We start from the raw sequence: 23,257 nt of genomic DNA, 5'->3' as shown, positions 1-23,257 counted from the left end.
AACGGCGTGCCGTTACAAATTTTTTTAATTAATAACTTTATTACTAACTTTTTAATGAAAAATAAATAACGATTAAAATCTTTTTAAAATTACTTAAATTGTGTTTTTGACAATATGTATATGTCAAATTCAAGGTCATTGAGCAAGGCTCTTTTGAAATAAATATTTATCTGTCTTACTTTATGTATATGAGATCTTATTTTTATTATCTATTAATATTTTTCTTTTTGTAGATTTTCTAATAGATACATAATATCAAATTAGAAATATGGTGGATAAGAGAAGATCAATAAAATATAACATATGTAAGAGTCATCAAAAATAATTTTATTAGTATAATATATGCGTTGTATTTGCTAAAGTTGTACTGACAATTTTATCATTAAATATATGTGTGGCGAAACATTATTTTGACAAAGGTACATAATTGAAAATTGTAATTATCTGGATGGCGCTCTTTCTTTTTCATAGAAACTCTATAAACAAGAATAATAACTTTATTAATAGCAAAATTTATAACAATAAATTAAACTTTTCTTTGATAAATATATATTTCTATACATATTTCTATAGCATATCACTTCAGAAAAATAAATTAAATATGAAACTTTTATGATAATTGTTATGCTTCTGTTATTAACGCATTACTTACTTTTGTAGCTATATCAATAAGATTTTCAGCCATCACGGAACCAGTTTGCCATACCATATTATAAAAACGTCCTTTTTGTTTTAAAAGAATATATGGATGGTCACATTCCTGAAATTAATGTCTAAAAATTTCATTTCGCAATCATACTTTTATTTAGGACACATACACACGCGCGCACGCATATATGTATATGTATACGTATTTGTGTGTATGCATGCATACGTATGCTTATATGTTTGCGCGCATGTGTATTTGCGTATGTACATAGTATATACTTGGCAACAGGAAGTTGCACCAGTGTCAAATGTCAAGGCACATTCAGCTGATGTGCTTTACTCTATATAGGATGTTTTCTTTAATTTAATCATGTAAAATGTTTCTTTTGATGAAAAAAACTACAAAAAAAGTTAAAGGCGAATTTAACCATATTAGGATATGATGACTTTCAAATGAATAAACTTTGAATCACAAAAATCACGTTTAGGAAAAAATCTGTAATAATATTTATTGTATTTTTCTGAACAAGGATATACTTTTTAAAAAAGGTGTATCTTTAGATTTTTTAAAGATATGTTTAGCAAATATTCTGCGTATTAAAATATAAATAGTCTAAAGATTTTTCTTTGTAACAATAAAAAAATTAAAAAGAGTTATAGTAAAGAGAATGGAGCGCGATCTCAAAACCTCTAAATTTCTTGTCCGCAGGTTATTGTTAAAAATAAGACATAAATGCTTATTGTTAGTATCGTAGATCCGTTTTTTTCTATAATCTTAAGAGAGGAGCGGATCTCTGTAGAGAATGAACAAAGATAGATTTACGGTACTGAGCACATTCGTCTTTGTCTAATCTGTCGACATGGTTTTACTATAGGAGAGGTAGACAATGCTTGAGCTATATATTTATATAGATTGTGAATTATTAGTGTGTGCGTGCGTGCGTGCGTGCGTGCGTGCGTGCGTGTAGATGCCTATTATTTTTAAATATTAAAAGTTACGTCTTTAACTACTTTATCTATTTATTTTTCTCGGGAATGGTGAAAAACAATCAAGTTTGTATTGCTAAAATTATTGAAATTATCTTTTCTTTTAATTCTTCAACTACAGACTACTTACCACTAGACGCCCAGTATCCATTACAAATATTCTATCGCTATCCATAATGGTATTCAATCTATGAGCTATAGTAAATACAGTGCAGTTTATAAATTTTGTTTTAACTGTTTGTTGTATAAGAGAATCCGTATAAGGATCAATATTAGCAGTTGCTTCATCTAGTACTATAATTCGATTATTCTTGATAATAGCTCGTGCGACACAAAACAATTGTCTCTGACCTACGCTGAAATTTGATCCCTCATCGGATATTTTCGTATTTAATCCGCCAGCCATCTCAGAGATTATTTCCTTTAATTCAACATCCTGAAGAGCCTGCCATAACATAGCATCAGAATGTTGATCGAATGGATCGAGATTTCGTCGTAGACTGCCACTGAATAAGAATGGTTCTTGAGGAATAATACTGATTTTTGATCGAAAATTGTGCAGGGTAATCGCGCTGGTGGATACATCATCTATATGAATCTCTCCCTCTATATAGGCTAGACGAAAGAGAGCGTTAATTAGAGATGATTTTCCTGCGCCGGTTCTGCCGACGATACCAATCTTTTCTTTTGGTAAGACGGTAAAATTGATGTCTCTAAGGATGTAATCGCCTTGAGGACTGTATTTTAAATTCACATTCTTGAATTCTACAAGGCCTTTCATTGGCCAATTGTCCGATAGTTTAGTTTCCGATTTACTATCGATCATTGGCTCTTCTTCCAAATGGCTATACTCAAGAATTCTTTCTATTGAGGTCAACTGGCTTTCTAGTTCAGCCGTTTGTCTAATTCCCCATTGCAACATGTTTATCAACGACATAATCTGTGTGATCGTCAAGCCGATGTTACCGACTATTGCTAAATCTTCGAAGATCGTGAAAGCTACAATTATTACTCCGATGTAAAGTTGACAAATTATATCAATATAAAAGCCAAACGCTCGAGATGTAGCTAAGAAGAGAAAGCAGGCAGATGAATGAAGATCTTGATGACTACATAAGTCCGCCATCAATATATTTTCGGCATTAAAAGCTCTGATCGTTGTTAAACCTTGCAGAGATGCACTGAGATGATCGAAGATCGGCGAGCGCGCTAAATAATTGTTCTTTATTATTTTATTTAATTCTAATTTATAATAGTTTATTATATAGACGATATTTATAGTCGACTTTTATATTAGGCATATAACATTATTCATAAAAATTTATTATTTTTTATTTATATATATGAATGTAAGAATAATTCTAATTTATTACAATAAAATAGTACAAAAGATTTGTTATATTAAAAGATCACAATTAAACTAGATAGACCAGTGCTCGGAGTTAATTGCCCTTTTTGAAGCGATTTCTGAAGCGACGCCTCCTATTCCCCCACTAGCGCTTGAGGCTCCACGGCTGATAATGAGCTGCCGATCGCTATACTTCAGACGCATCTCTATAAGAAATACATTAGGGTCCGTATGTTACGCCATAAATTGTCATTAAAATTTTTCTTGCTAAATAATTTTTATTTTTATAACTCATTATAAATAATAAATAAAATTATATTAATAAATAATAAATATAATAACAAATAATATAACAATAATATATAATAATAAATCAAATAAATTATAAGTAAAGATATTAAAAATTTTATTATTAATATGTTATGTAAAGCTATTTTATTATATTTATAGTAGTAGAAGTAGTAGTAGTAGTAGTACAATAGTATTAGAGCGGGAAGGACTTATAAAGCCTCTACTGTCACCTAGATCTGAAAGTTCTTCTGTGATCTCGCTATTTATTAAGGATGACTACAGCCCCAGCCCATCATTAACTCCCAGGCTATGTAGATTGCAGACCCTTATTTTTTCTAGGTCTTGAGGATTTAAGAACATACTACCCAGGTACTTATATCTTTTTAGTACTAGGACGGGACAGTTACATAGAATATGAATGCCCTTTTCCCTATTTTCTCCGCGGTTGAAAAGATGGACTCTCAGCGCCACATGTCCGATAAGGAAGCCGATACTAGTTTTAAGCCTTCCTTTATTCATAGACAAGATTATACAGAGTGTCCCAGAGTACTTGTGCCAACGCTCGTGAGTAGGTAGAGCACAGTAAACTGAGCAAAAAGGTCGTATACCATTTTGCGATATTCGTAATAATAATCAAAATATTTAATATTAAAGTTAGGCAAATAAGAGCGCGTTGAGACGCAATGAGGCGGGCGCTCGAGCCGTTCAAGTTATAGCACGGCCCAGCGTATCCAGCATTGGCAGACGCGCGGTGAGGGGGGGGGGCGAGAGCGACAGCGCGCCGCTGCCCATGGTTACCGCGCCGTTTTACGTTAGCGCGCTCTTATTTGTCTAACTTTAATATTAAATATTCCGATTATTATTACGAATATCGCAAAATAGTATAAGACTTTTTTGTTTAGTTTACTGTGCCCTACCTACTCACGAGCGTTGGCACAAGTGCTCTGGGACACCCTGTATATATGTATGTGTATATACATATATATATATATATATATATATATATATACATATATATATATACAGGCCCTAAGGACGGTCGCTAAGCGGCGTAAATAGGCGCAATTGCCTCGCGGTTACCAGGAGCATAAACGAGAAGCGTTGATAAGAACAATAGATTAGCGATTATTATTTAGCAACCGGCCTAGCGGTGGGCCGTCCTTCTCGCCATCTTTTTTGCAGCAGGCTGATACTCGCGCCGGATTTGCCGATCTTTACAAATTAATTTCTCAATAATTATTCTGAAAATCGCAAAATGGTACAGGACTTTTCTATTCCATTTAACCCGCTCTACCCGCTCACGAGCGTTGGCTCGTTAGTTATGAGACATCCTGTATATATATATATATATATATATATATATATATTCGCGAACCACCCGTCAGGTACAGGTAGACTAGATTAAACTGAGTAAAAAAGTTACGTACCATTTTGCAATTTTCGCAATAATTAATGAGATATTAATTATAAGAGATCAGCCAATTGGCACCCGGCAGGAGTGGCACGAAGAAACCTCCCACTGTTACTTGATACTAGGCGTGCCGATATGTGTGGGTGACTATGTGTGTGACTCTTCATGTTGTTAATGCAAAGCGTTCCTCCCACCGCTTCGTCGGCGCGCCTAGTATCAAGTAACAGTGGAAGGCTTCTTCGTGCCGCTCCTGCCGGGCGCCGATTGGCTGATCTCTTACAATTAATATCTCATTAACTATTGCAAAAATTGCAAAATGGTAGATAATTTTTTTACTCAGTTTAACCTACTCTACCTGCACGTAACGGGTGGTTCGCGAATTATGGGACACCCTGTACATATACATATTTATTATATATTATTGTTATATTATTTATTATTTATTATTTATTATTATTTTATTTATTTTTTATTAATATAATTTTAATTATTATTTATAATTATTTAAAAAAATCAAACTTATTTAGTGAAAAAAATTTTAATGACGATTTGCAGCGTAACGGACCACAATATATTTCTTACAGAGACGCGCCTGAAGTATAGCGATCGGCGGTTCGGCCGTCGAGCCTCGAGTGGAGGAATAGGAAATCGTCCCGAAAAGGGAAACTAACTCCGAGCACTGACTTATAAAATAATTACAAATGTATAATTAAATAAAAAAAGTTCTTTAATGTGAAACTTTTCTGCATTAACTGATGTTTTCTCAGCTATAATGTAAAAAAAAAACACAAAACCCAATATTGTTTACATTTATTGTATACGTTATTTTATTATCATAAATTGTTACACGTCAAACCGGTTCAAAGATTGGAAAGATTAATTTGCTTATTCAACTAAAAAATAATCAATTTAGAAATCTTCTGATCTTTATACATATAAGCTCATGTACGCTAATGGCCCGTATTCTGAGCACACATTTAGTGGCACATTTATAGACCACTTGTAGAGGCGTTGATAAATGTCCTAGTAATACGACTAAAGTTGGTCATATTCTCATCGCACATTTATAGCGCCTTTAGCTTAGAGGTCCTTTTATGACTATCATGTCATACAACATGAGAATTATTTGTTTATGACGGCACTGTGATTGGTTGTCACGCGGTCAATTACGTGGCATAAGATAAATTTACAACTTCATTATAAATTTCAAAAGCATCTATTCTATTTCGAAACACTCGCGACTTACGTTCATGTACTGCATTTATTTCCCAAATTTTGATCGCATGATCAATATTTTTCAATACATCCATGATATATGAAGTACTTTCGTACTTTTGTATATATTTTGTATTTTTTATATAATTTTTAGTTTTATAACTTTTTGCAATTTATATACACTTCATTTTACATACTGATGTGCTGTTAAGATAAAGAAAATTTTTATTGTCCAAATATCATAATTATTGCTGTGTAAAATCTCTATTAATTGTAAGAAACTCGATATACATCAATTTTACTAACAAAATCAATCATATACTGATAAAATCAATTAAAGTAGTTAATCGTATTGTAGTTAGTATTACTTGTTAAAATGTACCTCCGACCACATTTAGCGGCACATCTATCGATATGGCATAAATGTGCTATAAATGTGACTCAGAATAGGATTTCCACCATAAAATTGCGCTTTTAGGTTAAAGCTGACAGTCCGCCTCTAAATGCGCTGCTAAATGTGCGCATAGAATACGGCCACATTTAACGCGTCATCTAAGGCACATTTAGAGGCGCATTTAACAATAAATGTGAGCTCAGAATACGGGTCAATCTGTTCACAATTAATTAAAGAGAATTTTAGGTTATTTTTAGATTTCAATGCTTAGATCAATCAAATTTGTAATAGATTTAATCGATATGGATTTGTATTTTATTAATGTCTTTGCTTTTATAATGATTTGCAGATTAGAAATAGGGTGTATCTCATAGAAATGGCAAATACAAACATGTCTAAATTAAAGATGGACCAACGTCCAAGTAAATGTGTTTTTATGAAAAAAATTGAGTTTTTATTTGCGCCCTTACAACCTGTGCTAGCTTCTGTTGTCTTTTTCTCTGTGATGTTATGTAGTTTATATTAATTATATTTAAGTGAATACGACAAGAGAACAATTAAGTTCCTCCTCCTGCATCCTTCTTTAAAAAACTAACTTAGCTTTAACCTAAACCTAATTTTTATTTTTAAAAACTAACACCTTATAGATACCTCGTTTTGCTTGGAAAGTGAGAAATTCATGTAAAATCGTATGATAATAGACTTTGTTTCGTTAAAAGCACTAGGTGATGTAGACTTCGCGTTAAGTTAGAAACTGATGTGAAACTGTACGATGTGGAATTGCACAAATAAAATCAATAGCATTGTTCACATAGGTTTTCAACTTTTGATGCAAAACGAGGTATACTCTATACTGTCTGCAATATGAAACGAAGTTTATTATTATATGTTTCCTTTTTAACCAACCTTCTAGGTAAAGCAATTTATCTATACAATGTCAAAGAAATCTATATTCTATTTTTATGTAGTCTTTTTTATAACTTTTTAATAAATAATGAGCTATGTAAACGTCAAGCCTTGATTCTATTTAAAGGTCAAGATCAATATCAACGTTAACTGGAAGTTGCGACAGATTGTAAATATTTATTATAGACTATATATTTCTTCTTCTTAAATGTTGTTGGCACAAAACAGCATTGTTTATCCTGTCAGAAATCTTTCGCAAGATTTTAGATTTAATAATTTGTTTGGAGTTACAATATTGATAGAAGTAGTAGTAAAATTTTGATGAGCTAAAGATGTATGTAGCTATTTTGAAGGAAATTGGAGATAGCTAATATAATTTGAATAGAAAGATTCTTTAATATGGTAAAAATATTATAGGGAGGAGGAGCTTTCATTTTTTTCGGAGTTTTACTAAAAGGAAAGAACGGTAATGGCTAAGGAAGGAACAATTCCAGAGGATATGTTCAATGTCTTGTATAGCTGTACCACAGTCACAAATAGGGGAGCTGCCCATGTTGCATCTGAAAAGACTAGAATTAAGATTATAATGATTTAATTTAATTCTTGAAATGACAATTTCTGATCTGTTTAAATTCATTTTCTTGAACCAAGGAGATAAATTAGAAAGAAAATAGTATTTAAAGTAATGGGAGCCTTTCTTTCGGGCTGTTTCGCGGAAGAATTCTTAGAATTAATCTGTTTTTCTCGGAAGAAACAATAAATATCAGAGTGTGATAGTAAGAAAGGAGAAAGTTTTCTACCAATTGCTCTTTTGGCAAGTAAAGTTATATACAGGGCGTTCGGTAATTACCATCCCACTTCTCTAGGGCAGATAAAGCAGGTCGAACTGAAGATAAAAGTCCTCTACCATTTTGCAATTTTCGTAATAATTACTGAGAAATTATACATATAATTAACAAATACTGACAAATCCGCGCAAGTATAAGCGCGCGGTGAGAAGGCCTATCCCACTATTACGCGGTTACTAGGCGCGCAGTAAATGATAGGAGGAGCGCTCTACGACTGGTAATGGCTGTGTATGAGTAGCCCGCCTAGTAACGGCGTAGCAATGGGATGGGCCTTCTCGCCGCGCGCTTGTACTCGCGCGGATTTGTCAATCTTTGTTAATTAATTTCTCGGTAATTATTACGAAGATTGCAAAATGGTAGAGGATTTTTATGTTTAGTTTGACTTGCTCTATCTGCTTTAGAGAGATGGGACGGTAATTACTGGACACCCTGTACATGGATCGATCAGAGGCCACTCTGAGTCTCTCTTTTAGGATTAATAGTAGGTAATAGTATAATCTCTAACAATTTCCTTAAAGAAGATTACATCTATGACGTTACGTAAATCTGTAAAATTCGAGATTTTCTCAAGATTATTTTCCAAAATGAAGACTATACAACGTGTTATAGCTAAGGTAACCCAATTTGGTTTCAGGAAGAGGAAATTGTCACCTGTAAAAATAGAGTCCAGCTAGTTCTAAACATTTTCTGGGTATTCAGTGAAGGTGAGTAAAAGGCGAAACCTACATACGTAAACGAATCCCTTTTGGAAGCATCTGCGAAAAAGACGTGTCTATTATTAATTAAATGTTTGAGAGAAGTTTGAAAATGATTTGAGGAAAATTTGCTTTTTTAATTTTTTCTGATTTAGAGGAGGAAACCTCGTAAGTGTTTGTTAAAAAGATAGAAATGTCGTACGAAAATTGATGGCTAAAGAGGATATTAAAAGTAGCGATTTTTGAGACATATTTTTTTTGAGAGAGAGATAGCTTTGTATAATATAAACCCAAGTAGCACATGTTCGTTTTATAAACATTTTATAACGTTTTCTAAACGCATCTTTTCGTATTAGATACGTTTAGAAAACGTTTAGAAAACGAACAGTGCTACCTGGGAAATCTATTGATAAGGTTGTATCTGTCATTATGATGAACAGAATTCTGGAGATCAAATAGCTTTTCTATAACTAGATTATTATTGCACGAAAGAGATTTGATGATATATTTCGATATTAAAAATGTTAATTTTTGTTTTAGAGGACTAATACCGAACTCAGCGTAAATAACATTTGCAGGAGTGAATTTTCTAAAACTTAGACAGTATCTTTGCTCTTTTTGCTGAATATTTTCTAAGATGTTAATTAAGCTAAGATTAGCAAAAGGTAATGAAAAGCATCCATATTCAATGGAACCTCTAATAAACTTCTAATAAAATTTGAAGATATAATATTAAGAATATAAGAGTCAGCATCCCTCCATACATCTCTCAATAACTTTATAACATTAGATAAATGATTACATTTATGAGCTAAAAATTGAACTAGTTCGTGACCAAAAAGTTTATAATCTAAGACAATGTTTAGAATTAGAGAAAAATTTTAATGACGACTTGTGGCCTAACATATGGACCCCAATATATTTCTTATAGAGGCGCGCCTAAAGTATAGCGATCGGCGGCTCGGCCGTCGCTTCGAGCGCTAGTGAGGAATAGGAGGCGTCGGTCGGGAAATCAGCTCGAAAAAGGCAACTTATTCCGAGTACTGATCTGAAAAAAGTACCTCGAAATTTATATGAAGATTGAATTAATCCTTTCACTGTTAATTTCAATGGAATAACCTTTAGGTTTGATTCTTTTTCTACTAAATATTACTAAAATTGATTTAACAGATGAGACCATTAATTCTTTATCTTTAAGAAAAGAAGCTAGATTATTTTTACTAATTTTTTAAGTGATTTAAGAGACTTGTCTAAATTAGAAGAACGAAGATTGTTATATCATCAGCAAATTGTATAATCTGACAATCGTTGGTGAGAAAGCGAAAGCATTTAGCTACATATATATTAAATAATAAGGGGCTTAATTATATTGGTCTTTGTGGTACTCCTTTTCCTGCTGTATAAGTATTAGAAATTTGACTATTTATAACAAATTGTATGATTTTGGATTCTATGAATTTATAGACACTAGCATACCTTAGAAAGTAATTCTAGTTCAATTAAATTCTTGGCTAATAAGTCTGGAATTATATTGTCCAAAGCTTCTTTTACGTTGAGAAAAAGCAAGCAGTCGATTGTGAAGAGATAAAACCATTATAAATTTCCGAAATAAATATATACCGAGATTATCTGACGATTTTCTTTTCCTAAAGCCAAATTGGGTTACACAGAAGATTTGCGAAGATTCGATTCACTATTCCAATCTTAAGAGAATATTTATTATTATTTTTTATTTAAAATTTTTCCTATAGCTAAAGGATCAATAGAAGAAGGAAGTTTTGTTGATTGATCCGATAATATAATCACGTCAAGGGCTTGAGAAGTTCTATCATAAAATAAAATAGAGTTATTTATGTTATTAAACTGTTACGTCCTGTCGGCTCCACGTTTTTCCTCTCACGAAATGAACAATAATCGTCCGATCGGTCACAAAAAACGGGTCGCGCAATAGAAAAGAACCGTTATTATCAAATAATGTTTAGACCTACTAAAAACGATATCTAAACAAATACCGGAAGGGATCAATAACGAAATCCTCTAAACAACGAAACAGACAAATACAGCTGCATAATCTTAAGAAAGAAACAAATAATGCCGCTACGCACTGTCGGCTCCACGTTTTTCCTCCCACGAAAATGAAGCAATAATCGCCCGACTAATCATAAAAAGGATCGCGTGACGAAAAATATTTTAAAACATTGAAAACGATGTCAAAAGAAACGACCGGAAAGGACCGATAGTGAGATCCTCTAAATGAATAAATCGACAAACACAGCTGCATAATCTTAAGAAAGAAACAAATAACGCTGCTACGCACTGTCGGCTCCACGTCTTTACCTCCTATAAAGATAAAGCAATAATTGCCCGACCAGTCATAAGGGGGCCGCGGAACGAAAAAATGTTTTAAACATTGAAATCAATGTTCAAAGAAATGACCGAAAAGGATCGATAGCGAGATCCCCTAAATAAATAAATGGATAAAAACAGCTGCATAATCCCAGGAAATAACCAAATGAAAAATCTCCAAATTTCCTAAGAAGCCGTACAGAGCCCACCAATCAGCAACAATCAAAAATAAGGAGGAGAAGGATCTTACCGAACGACAGCTTTTTACACGTCAAAATCTCAAAATCTTAAAAATACTCCCGCCCAAATTGTTAACACGCCCTCAAGATTTAATATAAAAAGGGGAGACTCGCGCATTACGAACACCACAAAATTAAAATCAGTCGATAGTACAGCGTCAGATTCATTCGGCACAGATTTTTCGGTCGTTCGCTGACTCAAGCAATTCGTTTTACACAGCGGGAGTTCTGATTACGTCTTAAAATCTATTAGAGTCAGTGCTCAACAACGACCACCCGCCGAGCAAGACCCACAACTGGGGCCACAACTACACCAGCAGCTAAAATGCAACCAATCTGCCTAAGTAGTAAGTCCATTTCCCTTCCCTTTCACCGCCGTTCTTTCCCCTTTATTCAACCCTGTTCTTTATTTAAAGTGCCTAAAATCGCGCCGACTCGCCGATTCTCGCGTGCAACCGAGACCATAGATCGGACGACACGACCATGTGCGAAATCGCACCGTAACATACATAACACTTTACGCAAATCTTTATTATTATATTTTTTTTTCATAAACTATTGTAACAAATACCAACCAGGATAAAATCTGTAGAATCGCACTCGTTCCCCCTCTTTTCTGATTGATGACCTCTGTACTTATGTAACACCCGCGATCCACACACACAAACACACACACACTCATACAAATAATTTTAAGGCCGATATCAATAAGGTTATATGTATAATGGTAAGGATCAATTGAATAAATGTTAAATTAAATATTAAATGATTGGTAAATTTATTTAACTCCCTCACTCTCTCCACGTGAAAGATCACACTTGGTCCCGTCCCGCGTAAAAGAGATTCGATTCTCTTACCAAAAAGGGACCACCGAGAGAGCGTTCGCATAACAGGGTAATAACGACACTCGTCGTTTACCTGTTTGCTAACCTGCAGCTCGCTCGACCGAGTCACTCGTCGATAAGACTTTTGACATCGGAACAGTTCCTGTTACGCCCTTCCTCTGACCCATCTTTTCTACGGGCCTGGACGTAACAAAACGATGTAAGTTTATTACTACCATTCTTAGCAGAATTTGCCTCTTTTGAAGAGTCATTAAAAGAGGTTTTATTTTGGCTCTTCTTAGTACTTACTTTAATTTAATAACTTTTTGTTTTTTAGAGATGTCAGACTTTAATAAAATGAACTCAGTTGGAGGTTCTTACTGTTAGAGTTCTGTCCATTCAGAGGTCTTCTGTCTTTACTTTCTTTGAGATTCCAAAAGATGCAATACAGACTTTGTTAAACGCTCTGTCTTTATCCAGTTCTGCGTCTAGTTCGTAATCTACATCGTTTTCAGGAGGGGAGAGGAGAAAGGAATTGAGATTTTATAATTGTTAAAAACTGTCAACTGCTCTTTTAGTTTCTTCCTCCATAAGGGAGTTAAAATTTGTGTTATCTTCAACTTTAGATAGAGGAGACCTTTCTCCCGGGTCACAATTGGACATATTAACTTAGAGATAAGCTAATGGAACAATAGGCTGATAGGCCAAGATGGCGAGGGAACTACACTGAACAAAGAAATTTATAAATGGATGACTTCTTTAAGGAAAAGATATTTGCTGAGAGAATCCGAGCTGACAAGGAACTAGATCAAGACAGATAATTAATTCTGAAAAGAGCTGTTGAAAAATACATTTCACAATATTATCAAAGAATCACCTTGTCCAAGGTTAGACCACCTTGGAGCTTCAAATTTTAAAGCATTTTTAAGAATTTAAAAAAAAAAACTATATTGTACAAGGAAAAAGTCGTTTTTGGTGTTTATTATGAGTATATTGAAGAATATAAAAAATATTTTTTAAAGTATTTAATATAAAAATTAAGCACGTGATGGCTATCTTTTTGTATGCGGTTTTGATCGACATGTAAAACGGCGGGCACGATTATTCAGCACTGGTTAGTCATAGAACAAAAAAACAGAAATATTTATTTTCTACATATTCAAAACTAGGGATGTACGTAGCCGTTTGGAGAAATATGCATTTTTGTTAAAATGGCAACGATTTGAAAAAAAGTCATTTTTTTGCTTCAAAAATTTGAATGAAATAAAGCGATAGCGGCGAGAATTTTTAAGATATCGTAAAAATCCTACGTACAGTCCTAGATAATGTTGAAATAAAGATCTGAGTAAAATTTCAAGTCGATTGGATAAAAATTGGCGAAGTTATGCTGCCGTTTTGAAAAATGCTATTTCGAGAAAAACGCGTTTAAAGTTCTTCGTAACAATTTTTGACGCTCAGCGTCGTTTGGCGTCTGTTCGTTCTATAACTGACCTTGTATATAAAATAACGGTTAAAATTTTGACAGAGCCATGTATAGGTACAAAAAAAATTCATAAGAATAAGTGTCCCTTTGCAGGTAACAGGCTCTTTCAATAAGCCGCTTACACGACGTAGCGCAACACGGTGACGCACTTCACTATACTCACTCGAAACATCATTTTCCTTTGCGATTTCGAAGTCGGGTCTAATATATATCATTTTTAAAACTATAAGAAATATTTTAAGCAAAAAAAAAAAAAAAATTCGATTTTTTGAAAGTGTTAAGGTGGTCTAACCCCTTAAGCTGTTGTCAAGTTATAAGAAAGAGACAGACATCTTCTACCATGCGTGTGACAAGGAAACCTAGTCTCTTAATAATGTGTTGTCAATTGCTGCTTTGCCACTTTTCGAGTATACTTTGTTTGAAGTAACTTTGGTAATGTGATAATAATGTTTGAGATTGTTTACGACACAAATTAGCGCGAATGAGGTATATTTTGTTATATAATTGTATATAATATGTAATATAATATGTCGCTCATATGTTGTTCTTGTTCTTCAACTCGGCAGCAGTTTCCATTACTATCGCGCAGTAGTACATGGGTTATGATATTTATTGAAATAAATTTAAGTTAAGTTAAAATTTTTTGTTGTTGAGGTGCAGAAGGATGGACAGCGCTTTTCCCCTGTCTACACAGTCATTTTACAACTAATATAAAATTTAGGCTCATAATTTGGGAAATTCAAATTATCGCATGTAATACTTGTTCTTATCGTACAACTTATTGTTAATTTTTAACTTTTAACTGTTAATTGTTAACTTTTTAATAAACGACCAAGGGAGCTAAAACCTTTTGAATGTTATGCAGATCATGACCCTAATCACATATGTATATCAAGTCATTGAGAGAAGATAATATACATACTAAAATTTTTGATTTAATACAAAAAGTTTTCTAAATAATTGAGGGAGAATTTGAGAAAGTATTTAAACATTTCTATTTATATATCCTTTTTTGCAGCAATTATCTGTAATTTCTTCAGTAAGCGAATCTATTGTTTAGTTGAAGATCTATTGTTTAGTTGAATGATTATTTGTTTGATTGGATCCATTAGATAATTATTTGTCGATTATAGATATCGTTCTTTATAAAAATCATATATCACTTACTTGTCCCTTCAAGGCGTTTAATATTGCGACTTGTGCAGATGTATATCATACGTAAGAAAATAAAAACGCAGGTACAAAACAAAGAAGGTATAGCCAACCATGGAGTAACTGCTATGATCATGACAATTACTGTGATTGAAATAAGTCCGATCACTATAATATCGAATATGCACATCGATAGCATTAAATCCACAACATTAATATCTCTAGCAAACCTAATTAAAACAAGAAATTAACTTTTTCAAGTTAAATTAGACAAATTTAATCAATTTATTATATATAATATCTCTATTACAAAAAAAATTAAAAAAATATATTTTTATAATTAAAAATAAATATTAAACATATTATACATATAACGTTTTATATGTATAATATTTTATACATATAATGTTTTATGTACACACGCACTCACATATATGTATAAGTATATATGTACATATTGTGTTCGATTAGTCATTATCTTTTTTACTTACTTACCTATTTAATATACGGCCAGCTGGATTCATATTGTAGAAGTACATAGTAGCTCGCAAAATGCTGCGAAACATGGCAGAGTGTAGATTCACCGAAGACCACATACATACGTTAAAGTATATAATCGTTTGAAATTGCCATAATAATATGATAATTACTATCATTATGCTATATATATAAATCATGTAATCACGAGATAATGGACCATTCCATAAAAACTCTGTCGTAGAATTATTAATTTCGTGCCATGAACTCGATTCAACATTTACCCAGAATGCAACAAAGTAATCGCTACCGGTGGCTACTATCTGATTTACTATGAAAATTAATATCATCATAGCTATCATAAAAGGTTTTTTACTCGCTTTGAAGTAAGCGAAGAACACTTTACAAGATATACGACCTTTTATTGTTTTTTCGTGCGCTTCGACCAGCGAGGCATTTGAAGCTTCTCCATCAGCTTTTATTTTGTTTGTCATTGAGTTTCGATGTTGCTTGTTGGACTGTTCAATCTCATCATTTTTGCATTCTTTATCTGTTGTTTTCAATAACTTCATAAAGTCAAGTCCTAATGCTTGAAGTTGATTGAAAGTACCTTTTTGCTCGATGCTGCCATTGTTCATCACGACAATTTGATCAGCGAGTTGTAGATATTGCAGTTGATGTGTCACCAGAATTCTTGTTTTCCCCTAATTAGCAATAATTGAACAAAATAAGTTAAATTTTCAATATATAATTTATTTTCATGGAGTATCTATCTTGTGTTGAATGTCAAACATCGATTCTTTTATATTTCCTTAAGTTAACACTAAGACATTCTCTAGAATAGCCATTTAACATTTTGTGTTAACATTTTAATTATTAACGAAGTTATAGAATTATGAAGTGACTAGCGCATAAATGAAAAATCAAAATATTTGGAGCAATATTATCTATAACAGAGATTTCGATATGTTAATGAGTTACATAATAGAATAATAAGAAATAAGAAAAGGTGACTATCTCGTCTCCGTTCTTAAAGGACTTAAGTATATACGTTTCGCATATTGATATAACATGCGCTTTAAATTAAATTATTTTTGATAGGTTCAACATATACGCTCCGGGAATTTACAAAATCTGCCGAATATCACTGAAATTATAGTAATATCGGATTATACAGGGTGTTAATATTTTTGGATTAAAAATGTGTAATATTTGTTTTTATGGGTGTACTTCCGAATAGGACATATATCCAATTTTTTTGAAACTACGTATACTTACGTATTTTGACGTGCTGATTATGAATATAATAGTGAAAATTGGCGCAAATTTCATTTTCATGGTGAAAACCATAAAATTGTCAAAAATTGGCGTTTATTTTATTAAATACTAGACGATTTTCTATTGAATGAACCATTTGATATTAATTTTTATTTACGATACTATATGTCCTATTCGGAAGTTTATCCGTTTTTATTAACTTCCAATACAATTCTAATAGAAGATTTAAAATATTAAATTGATTGCTTAGATACCAAATAGATCAATGAAAAATTGTTTATTTATTGACTTAAAATATAAAATAGAAACCCAATTCCTTCAAATCTTTTGTACATTATTAATGCAACAGATCTAATATTTTACAAGTTAAGAGATTAATAGGCTAATGTATGTACAAATTTGAATTTAGTCAATAAGTGATGCAAGATGCTCATGTGTTAACTTTATAGAAAATTAATTTTTCTGTGAAATTGATTAATGTGTCTAGGGAATGAATTTTCTTTAGTCTTATGTCAAGTATACAGGGTGTCCATGACCACCCGTACCATCCTTTTATTTTGGAAACAGAGCATTTTAGAGAAAAATGTTTAAGACAAAAGTTGTACGGTTTTGAGGAGGCCATAAGATGATACCATTAGTTTGACCTTGAATAGTTGTTTGAAGGTTATGTAAAGGTTACCTTGAATTTTTTTAAATGGGACACCCTATATATTATTGCATATTCTTGTAGGTTACCTCGAGAGCTTTCCATAACACTATAATAAAGTATTTTTCATTAAGTATTTTACGAGATATTTTGTATTTTAAGTCAAAATATTGCAACTTTAAAGCCTTATAACTCAAAAAGTACTTCACGAAAAAACATTTGATAATAGTGTTTTGGAAAGCTCTCGAGATACGCTACAAGAATATGCAATAGTATATAGGGTATTCTATTTAAAAAAATCGACGTGACCTTCACATGACCTTCAAATGAAAATTCAAGATCAAACCAATGGTACCATCTTATGACTCTCTTAAAATCCTAAAACTTTTGTTTGAAACTTTTTTTCCGGCAACGTTTACTTTTCGAGATATTTCACTGGAGGAATTAAAATGGGACACCCTGTATATATATATATATATTATGCTGGTAAAATAGAATGATATATTTGTTTATTATGCTGGTAAAATAGAAACTGAAACAATCTAATTTTGTCTCCTTTTCTTATTTAATAAATAATTAGTATTATAAGATACAGTGTAAGTTTTTTTTGTAACAATTTTATAAAACTGTATATGAAATTTAATAATTGGAAAGTTGTCCGTACTTCCACATTATATTAAACTATTTTATTTTGTCTTACAATTTTTACCTTTAGATAGCTGCATATACAGTTGTTAATAAGATTCCTGCTAACTTGCGAGTCCACAGCAGATAAGGGATCATCCAACAGATAAATATCGGCGTCTTTATAAATTGCTCGTGCTAAATTAATTCTGGCACGTTGGCCACCACTCAGATTTATTCCTCTTTCGCCTACAATAGTACAATCGCCCTGAGGGAACAAATTTATATCTGATTCCATTTGGCAGACTTTGATTACTTCATTGTAACGTGATTTATCCATCGTTTGCCCAAATAAAATATTTTGCTTCACGGACGATGCGAAAATCCATGGTTGCTGACTGACGTAATTTATTCTGCCACGACTTTTGATGCTTCCGTTCGTCAAGGGCAACTCCTGGAGTATTGCTTGCAATAGACTACTTTTACCTGACCCTACTTGACCGACAATGACCACGAAGCTTCCAGGAAGTATGGTTAAGTTCACATTACGTAACGTATAGTCCTTACTCTCACCGTGCCATTTGGCATTAACATTGATCATACGAAGTGCGAACGATTCTTCACTCGTCTGATATTGGTTCTCTTCTTTTTTTTTAGTGACCTCAGTGTGCATCATAAATCTTTGCAAACGGCGAATACAAACCAATGCCTGTACCATTTGTTGAAGACCTATACGAAGCATATTTTTTATATTTATATTTCTTTTTTTAATTCTCATAAAATTATCTCATCTTGCATTGATTATTTTCCAGTTTTAATTGTAAATAACAATTATCAAATCTTCTGATAAATAAAGTTAACATTGATTAAAATCTATCTAATCGACAAATAAAATAAAAATTTGTAGTATATAAGTTTATAAATATTTTACTCTTTTTTTCTGTACTTTATTATTATTATAATTATTGAATTGCTTTTGTATGCTATAATATATTTCCAATAGTTTTTGGTATCTGCTAAGGAAAAGTACGATGCCACTTTTAATAAAAAATAACTATTGTTGATTTTAATAATAATCTTACCCATTGAAAATCCAAAAATCATTGAGTTTCGTAAAACATTATAATATGCTGTTATCAAGTACACTTTTTCGGCATTAATATAATTTCCAAGTAAGACATATGCCAATATTGTGATGAAAAGACAGACTCGTGGTACATAACAATCGAGAGTAAGAGCAAATTGTCTTAGAATAGAATACTTTTTTATTACGCTCATCTCACGCCTGAAAAACATAAAAAACTATTTAGTTAAATGTGGTTGTAATTACGAATCGAAATCTTGAAACTATATATATTTGGGTTTATATATATATATATATATATATATATATATATATGTGGCGATCATGGCACAGTGAGTTGTGCGTCGGCTCACTGTGCTAAAGATTCCGGGTTCAAATCCGACTAGAAATATCAAATTCGTTCGATTTTTATTTGATCGCCATCTCTCGGATGGCAGTGGCAACCCATCAAGAGTATCTTGTCATAAACTCCCTCAAATATAAGCCGTTCGGAACCGGCATTAAAAAAAAACTGTAGGTCCCGTATGGCTGCCGAAAAAGATGCACTCTAAAGGTATATATTGAGGGACATCACTCTCTAACAACAGGAGGATTAAATACCATTAAGACAATAGTGAGGATGTCAATAACTCATAAAGCCTGGCAGTATATGCTGGGCTCGAGTTATGGGCACCCTCAACAAAAATAGCAGGATCATAGAAGAACTTATATATATAGATCTAGGTGACAATTTGTAGGGACTGTACTAGTTCCCACCCGCTACATCCCATACTACTACATACATACATATGTATGTAGACCATATCCCTAATGATTAAAAAACGAATGTAGTGTATAAAATTAATTGTTTCGATTGTGAAGCATCCTATGTAGGACAAACCTCTAGAATACTGAAAACCAGAATCTCGGAGGATAAACTATATTTAAAGAGGAAAACTACTACCAACTCAGTAATCACGAATCATAGAATACAACATAACCATGAATTCGAATGGGATAAGGTTAAGATACTCGATGAGGAGTCCTTTTATAGTAGAAGGCTTATCTCTGAGATGCTCTTTATTAAAAGATAAAAGAACAGTTTAAATCTACAAACGGATATCGAAAATTTACCTAACGTATATCATGACATTATAAACACACTACCAAAAATTCCCAAATAGAGACACTGTATATAAGCGACTAGCTCATCCGAAATTTGACAGTAACCGATTGACTTTTAAACCTATACGTTTGTTGCATAAAAAGCTTACTGAACATCTTATAACTATACCCGACATTGTAAGTACCATTGTAAGTAAGATTATAAGAACATTTAAGTGTACAGTGTGGTGATTTTGGTTTTTCTAGTTTGGACTGTATATACAAAAGTTATAAAATATTTCCAGGATTGAACTAGAATTATGATCAGGTCGCCATGCTACATGAAAAAATACTTCCTGGCCAAACAACCACCAAATGTTTTTTGAGCGATCAACAAACAAGTACTAATTATGTATATCAATTTTTCTGTTATGTTTTTTAACGAGGTCATTCACTTTGTACATGGAAAATTTTATTATTAATTATCATTTTTGCGCTGAGGAAGACTCAAATTCGAGCTCGAAACATTCGCTACGCTAACACCGCTAATAGTTTATTTATATTTTACTTTTAAATTTAAGTTTAATCCTATATATTTAATTAATGAGATTTTTATACATTATACTAATTATATTCTTATACATATAATTTTCCATTTCTTAGTTTTACTTTTACTTTTAAACCACCACATGGGTTTGCAGCTTTCTACGCAAAATGAGGTGGACGGGATGGGTGCGGGAGAGGGAGGGCCGGAGGCCCCCCCTTGCGCCTCCCCCCCGTGTGTGTGTGTGTGTGTGTGTGTGGTCAATCGCAACGCGCGGTCAATCGCAACATGGTCAATTGCGATGCGTGATCAATTGCAACGTGGTTAATTGCGACGCGTGGTCAATCGCAACGTGGTCAAAAGCTACGTGATCAAAAGCAACGTGGTCAAATGCAACGTAGTCAAAAGTATCTGTGGTCAATAACAACGTGGGCAAATGACTCCCACTCCTCGTGTCTTAACCAGAGTTTCTATCTCGTCTGGGCCTCCTAAGTCATTTTTAGCCTCCACGTCGCTATGTTTTTTAAAAATTCTTTATAGTTCTACCTATTTTTTCAAAATATCTTGTTTGTTAGTAATCAGGTCGCCTTGCTTGGTTCTCACTGATCTTGGTGCTTTCCTCTGAGATAATATTCTAGTGATCTAATAAAGTTATCTCGGATCTCTTTTCCTTGCTGCATTCTCCGTTAACTTTGTTACATTACTCAGTCAATTTCTTTTGTTCGTTCTTGCATTGCCTCCTCCTTTTTTGTTAAAAAAAGGGTGACAGCAGTAAGGGTAGGAATAATATTGTTTTCAGTGAATAACACGTTTTCCTTGGAAAAGTGCTAAATCGTACACTCGAAAGAATTAGACACCTTCTAAAGAAATGTCTTCATAAAAAATAAACTCTTCACAACAATTAGAGGAACACCTAAATTTTTTTGAAAAATAGGTAAAATTCAATCAACTGTAACTTTGTTAAAAATGAATAAAATTTAAATTTAAAAAAGTATTTTAAATGTTGGAATCTCTACTTTTGAAAGCTTACCGTTATTTTAATATTTCTGTGAGTTTGATAATTTTTACATGCAGAAAACTACGATATAGACCAAATGCGAAATTTTTTTCTCACTTTGTCGGCCTGTCACGTTTCTAAAAAAATTCTGCGACAATTCTAATCTTTCTAACGTGAAAACTTGAAGTTTTTTCTACAAAATTGTTTTCCTAAAATTTGTCTATGATTGTGTCTTACTGGGGTTACCTTCGATTAAATAAAAAGTGAGCACCTTGACTTTGATTGCTCATAACTCCGTTAAAAATCATCATACCGTTATGAGCAAAAAAGATTCTTAAAGCTGAAATTTTGCTCTATCAAATGGAGTAATAGTTAGATTTTTTAAACAAACATTTAAACATGCTATTAATGGATAAAAATAACGTAAAAATTATCTATTTTTCCATATTTCCTTTTAACTCAGAAAACAACTGCATGGAATAAGAATAAAAATTCGTTTTTTACAATTTTTTATACCTTTAAATACTCTGAATTTAACAAAAAATCGTCGAATAGCTTTGAAAATTTTTTCACGGTGGCCACTATGTTTTTATCAAGCAAAATATACAAAGGGTGTTCTCTTCGTCTACAGGGTGTTCCCGGTGATCGACTTAGCTCCTGACCGCCGGCGCCGATCCGGGAGAAGGGTATTCTCTTCTTCTACCGGGTGTTCCCGGTGATTGTCTCCACTCCTGACCGTCGATACGAGAGAAGGGTGTTCTCGGCGACCACGACGCCGACTGACCGTCGATCCGCGAGGAGGGTGTTTCTTTCTACCGGTGTTTCCCGGTGATCGTGCCCGGAAATAGCACCTGCATTTCCGCCTGTATCTCGCCGCCTGCGCCCTGCTTGTATTGCGACACGTATCCGTATATACGTCTGCGCTTCCGCCTGTATCGCGCCGCCTGCATGTACGCCTGCGCTTACCTGCTTTGTACAGGGTGCTTTTGCAACATACAGATCAGTAGTTGAATTACCTATCTGACGATCGGCAGGGGCATGTTTTACCGACCTCGCGTAATCGAAAATTAATAAAATCAGGGGATCGATTACGTAATTTTTTCTTTGTAAAAAGTGAAAAAATTACATGATTGATACCTTAAATACAAGTCCGAATGAGAAAACTGAAATCGGTTTTTAACATGCAGTATAACTGTAATATTTAATAATATGAATAAAATAACACACAGAAAAAATTTTATATTAAAAATAACTATATGGTATGTAGTAACTGTGGACCATTAAGAACATTCCAAGTTAAAATGCTATGTAAAACTGTACAAATTGACGTAATTAATATAATTTTTACGTAAATTACGTTAATTTTTACAGTTTTACACAGCATTTTAACTTGAAATGTTCTTAATGGTCCACAGTTACTACATACCTTAGTAATTTTTAATATAAAATTTTCTCCATATAGATAACATAATTAAAATATAATAACACAATTAATACAATTAAAATATAATAATATAATAACACAGATAAAATAAGAAATAAAATATAATAAATTTAAACAAAAAACCATTTTTTATGCTTATAATATGTTCAATGTAACCTCTATTTTCTTCTAAACATAAAGCAATTCCTCCGCATAAAATTTTTCTTCACTTTGGTAATCATCGGAGGAGTGATTTCTGCACACGTGTTGCGAATTCTATTTTTTAAATCTTCTGGATCTTGCGGCAAAATCTT

General features: G+C 32.8%; 1 protein-coding gene across 11 annotated transcripts in view; it reads right to left on the bottom strand.

Moving 5' to 3' along the window:
- Window positions 1–294: 294 nt before the first annotated feature.
- Window positions 295–23,257, bottom strand: part of LOC140672216 (probable multidrug resistance-associated protein lethal(2)03659) — a 68,705-nt gene continuing 45,742 nt past the window's right edge. For 7 of the 11 annotated variants that reach the window (XM_072904151.1, XM_072904148.1, XM_072904147.1 and 4 more), the window contains 7 exons: window positions 18,895–19,097; window positions 17,898–18,541; window positions 15,283–15,968; window positions 14,803–15,017; window positions 1,766–2,844; window positions 653–760; window positions 296–476 (listed from right to left, as the gene is read on the bottom strand). In XM_072904151.1, the coding sequence (XP_072760252.1) occupies window positions 441–476; window positions 653–760; window positions 1,766–2,844; window positions 14,803–15,017; window positions 15,283–15,968; window positions 17,898–18,541; window positions 18,895–19,097 (2,971 nt within the window). In that variant the 3' untranslated portion in view covers window positions 296–440. Of the gene's footprint in view, window positions 477–652; window positions 774–1,765; window positions 2,845–14,802; window positions 15,018–15,282; window positions 15,969–17,897; window positions 18,542–18,894; window positions 19,098–23,257 lie in introns of all 11 variants that reach the window. The other 4 variants (XM_072904146.1, XM_072904142.1, XM_072904141.1 and 1 more) reach the window with 4 other exon arrangements.

The sequence above is a fragment of the Anoplolepis gracilipes genome, chromosome 13, assembly GCF_047496725.1.
Source record: "Anoplolepis gracilipes chromosome 13, ASM4749672v1, whole genome shotgun sequence".
Taxonomy (NCBI): domain Eukaryota; kingdom Metazoa; phylum Arthropoda; class Insecta; order Hymenoptera; family Formicidae; genus Anoplolepis; species Anoplolepis gracilipes.
Note: the sequence above shows the minus strand (reverse complement) of the source record. Positions and strands in the feature narration are given on the sequence as shown.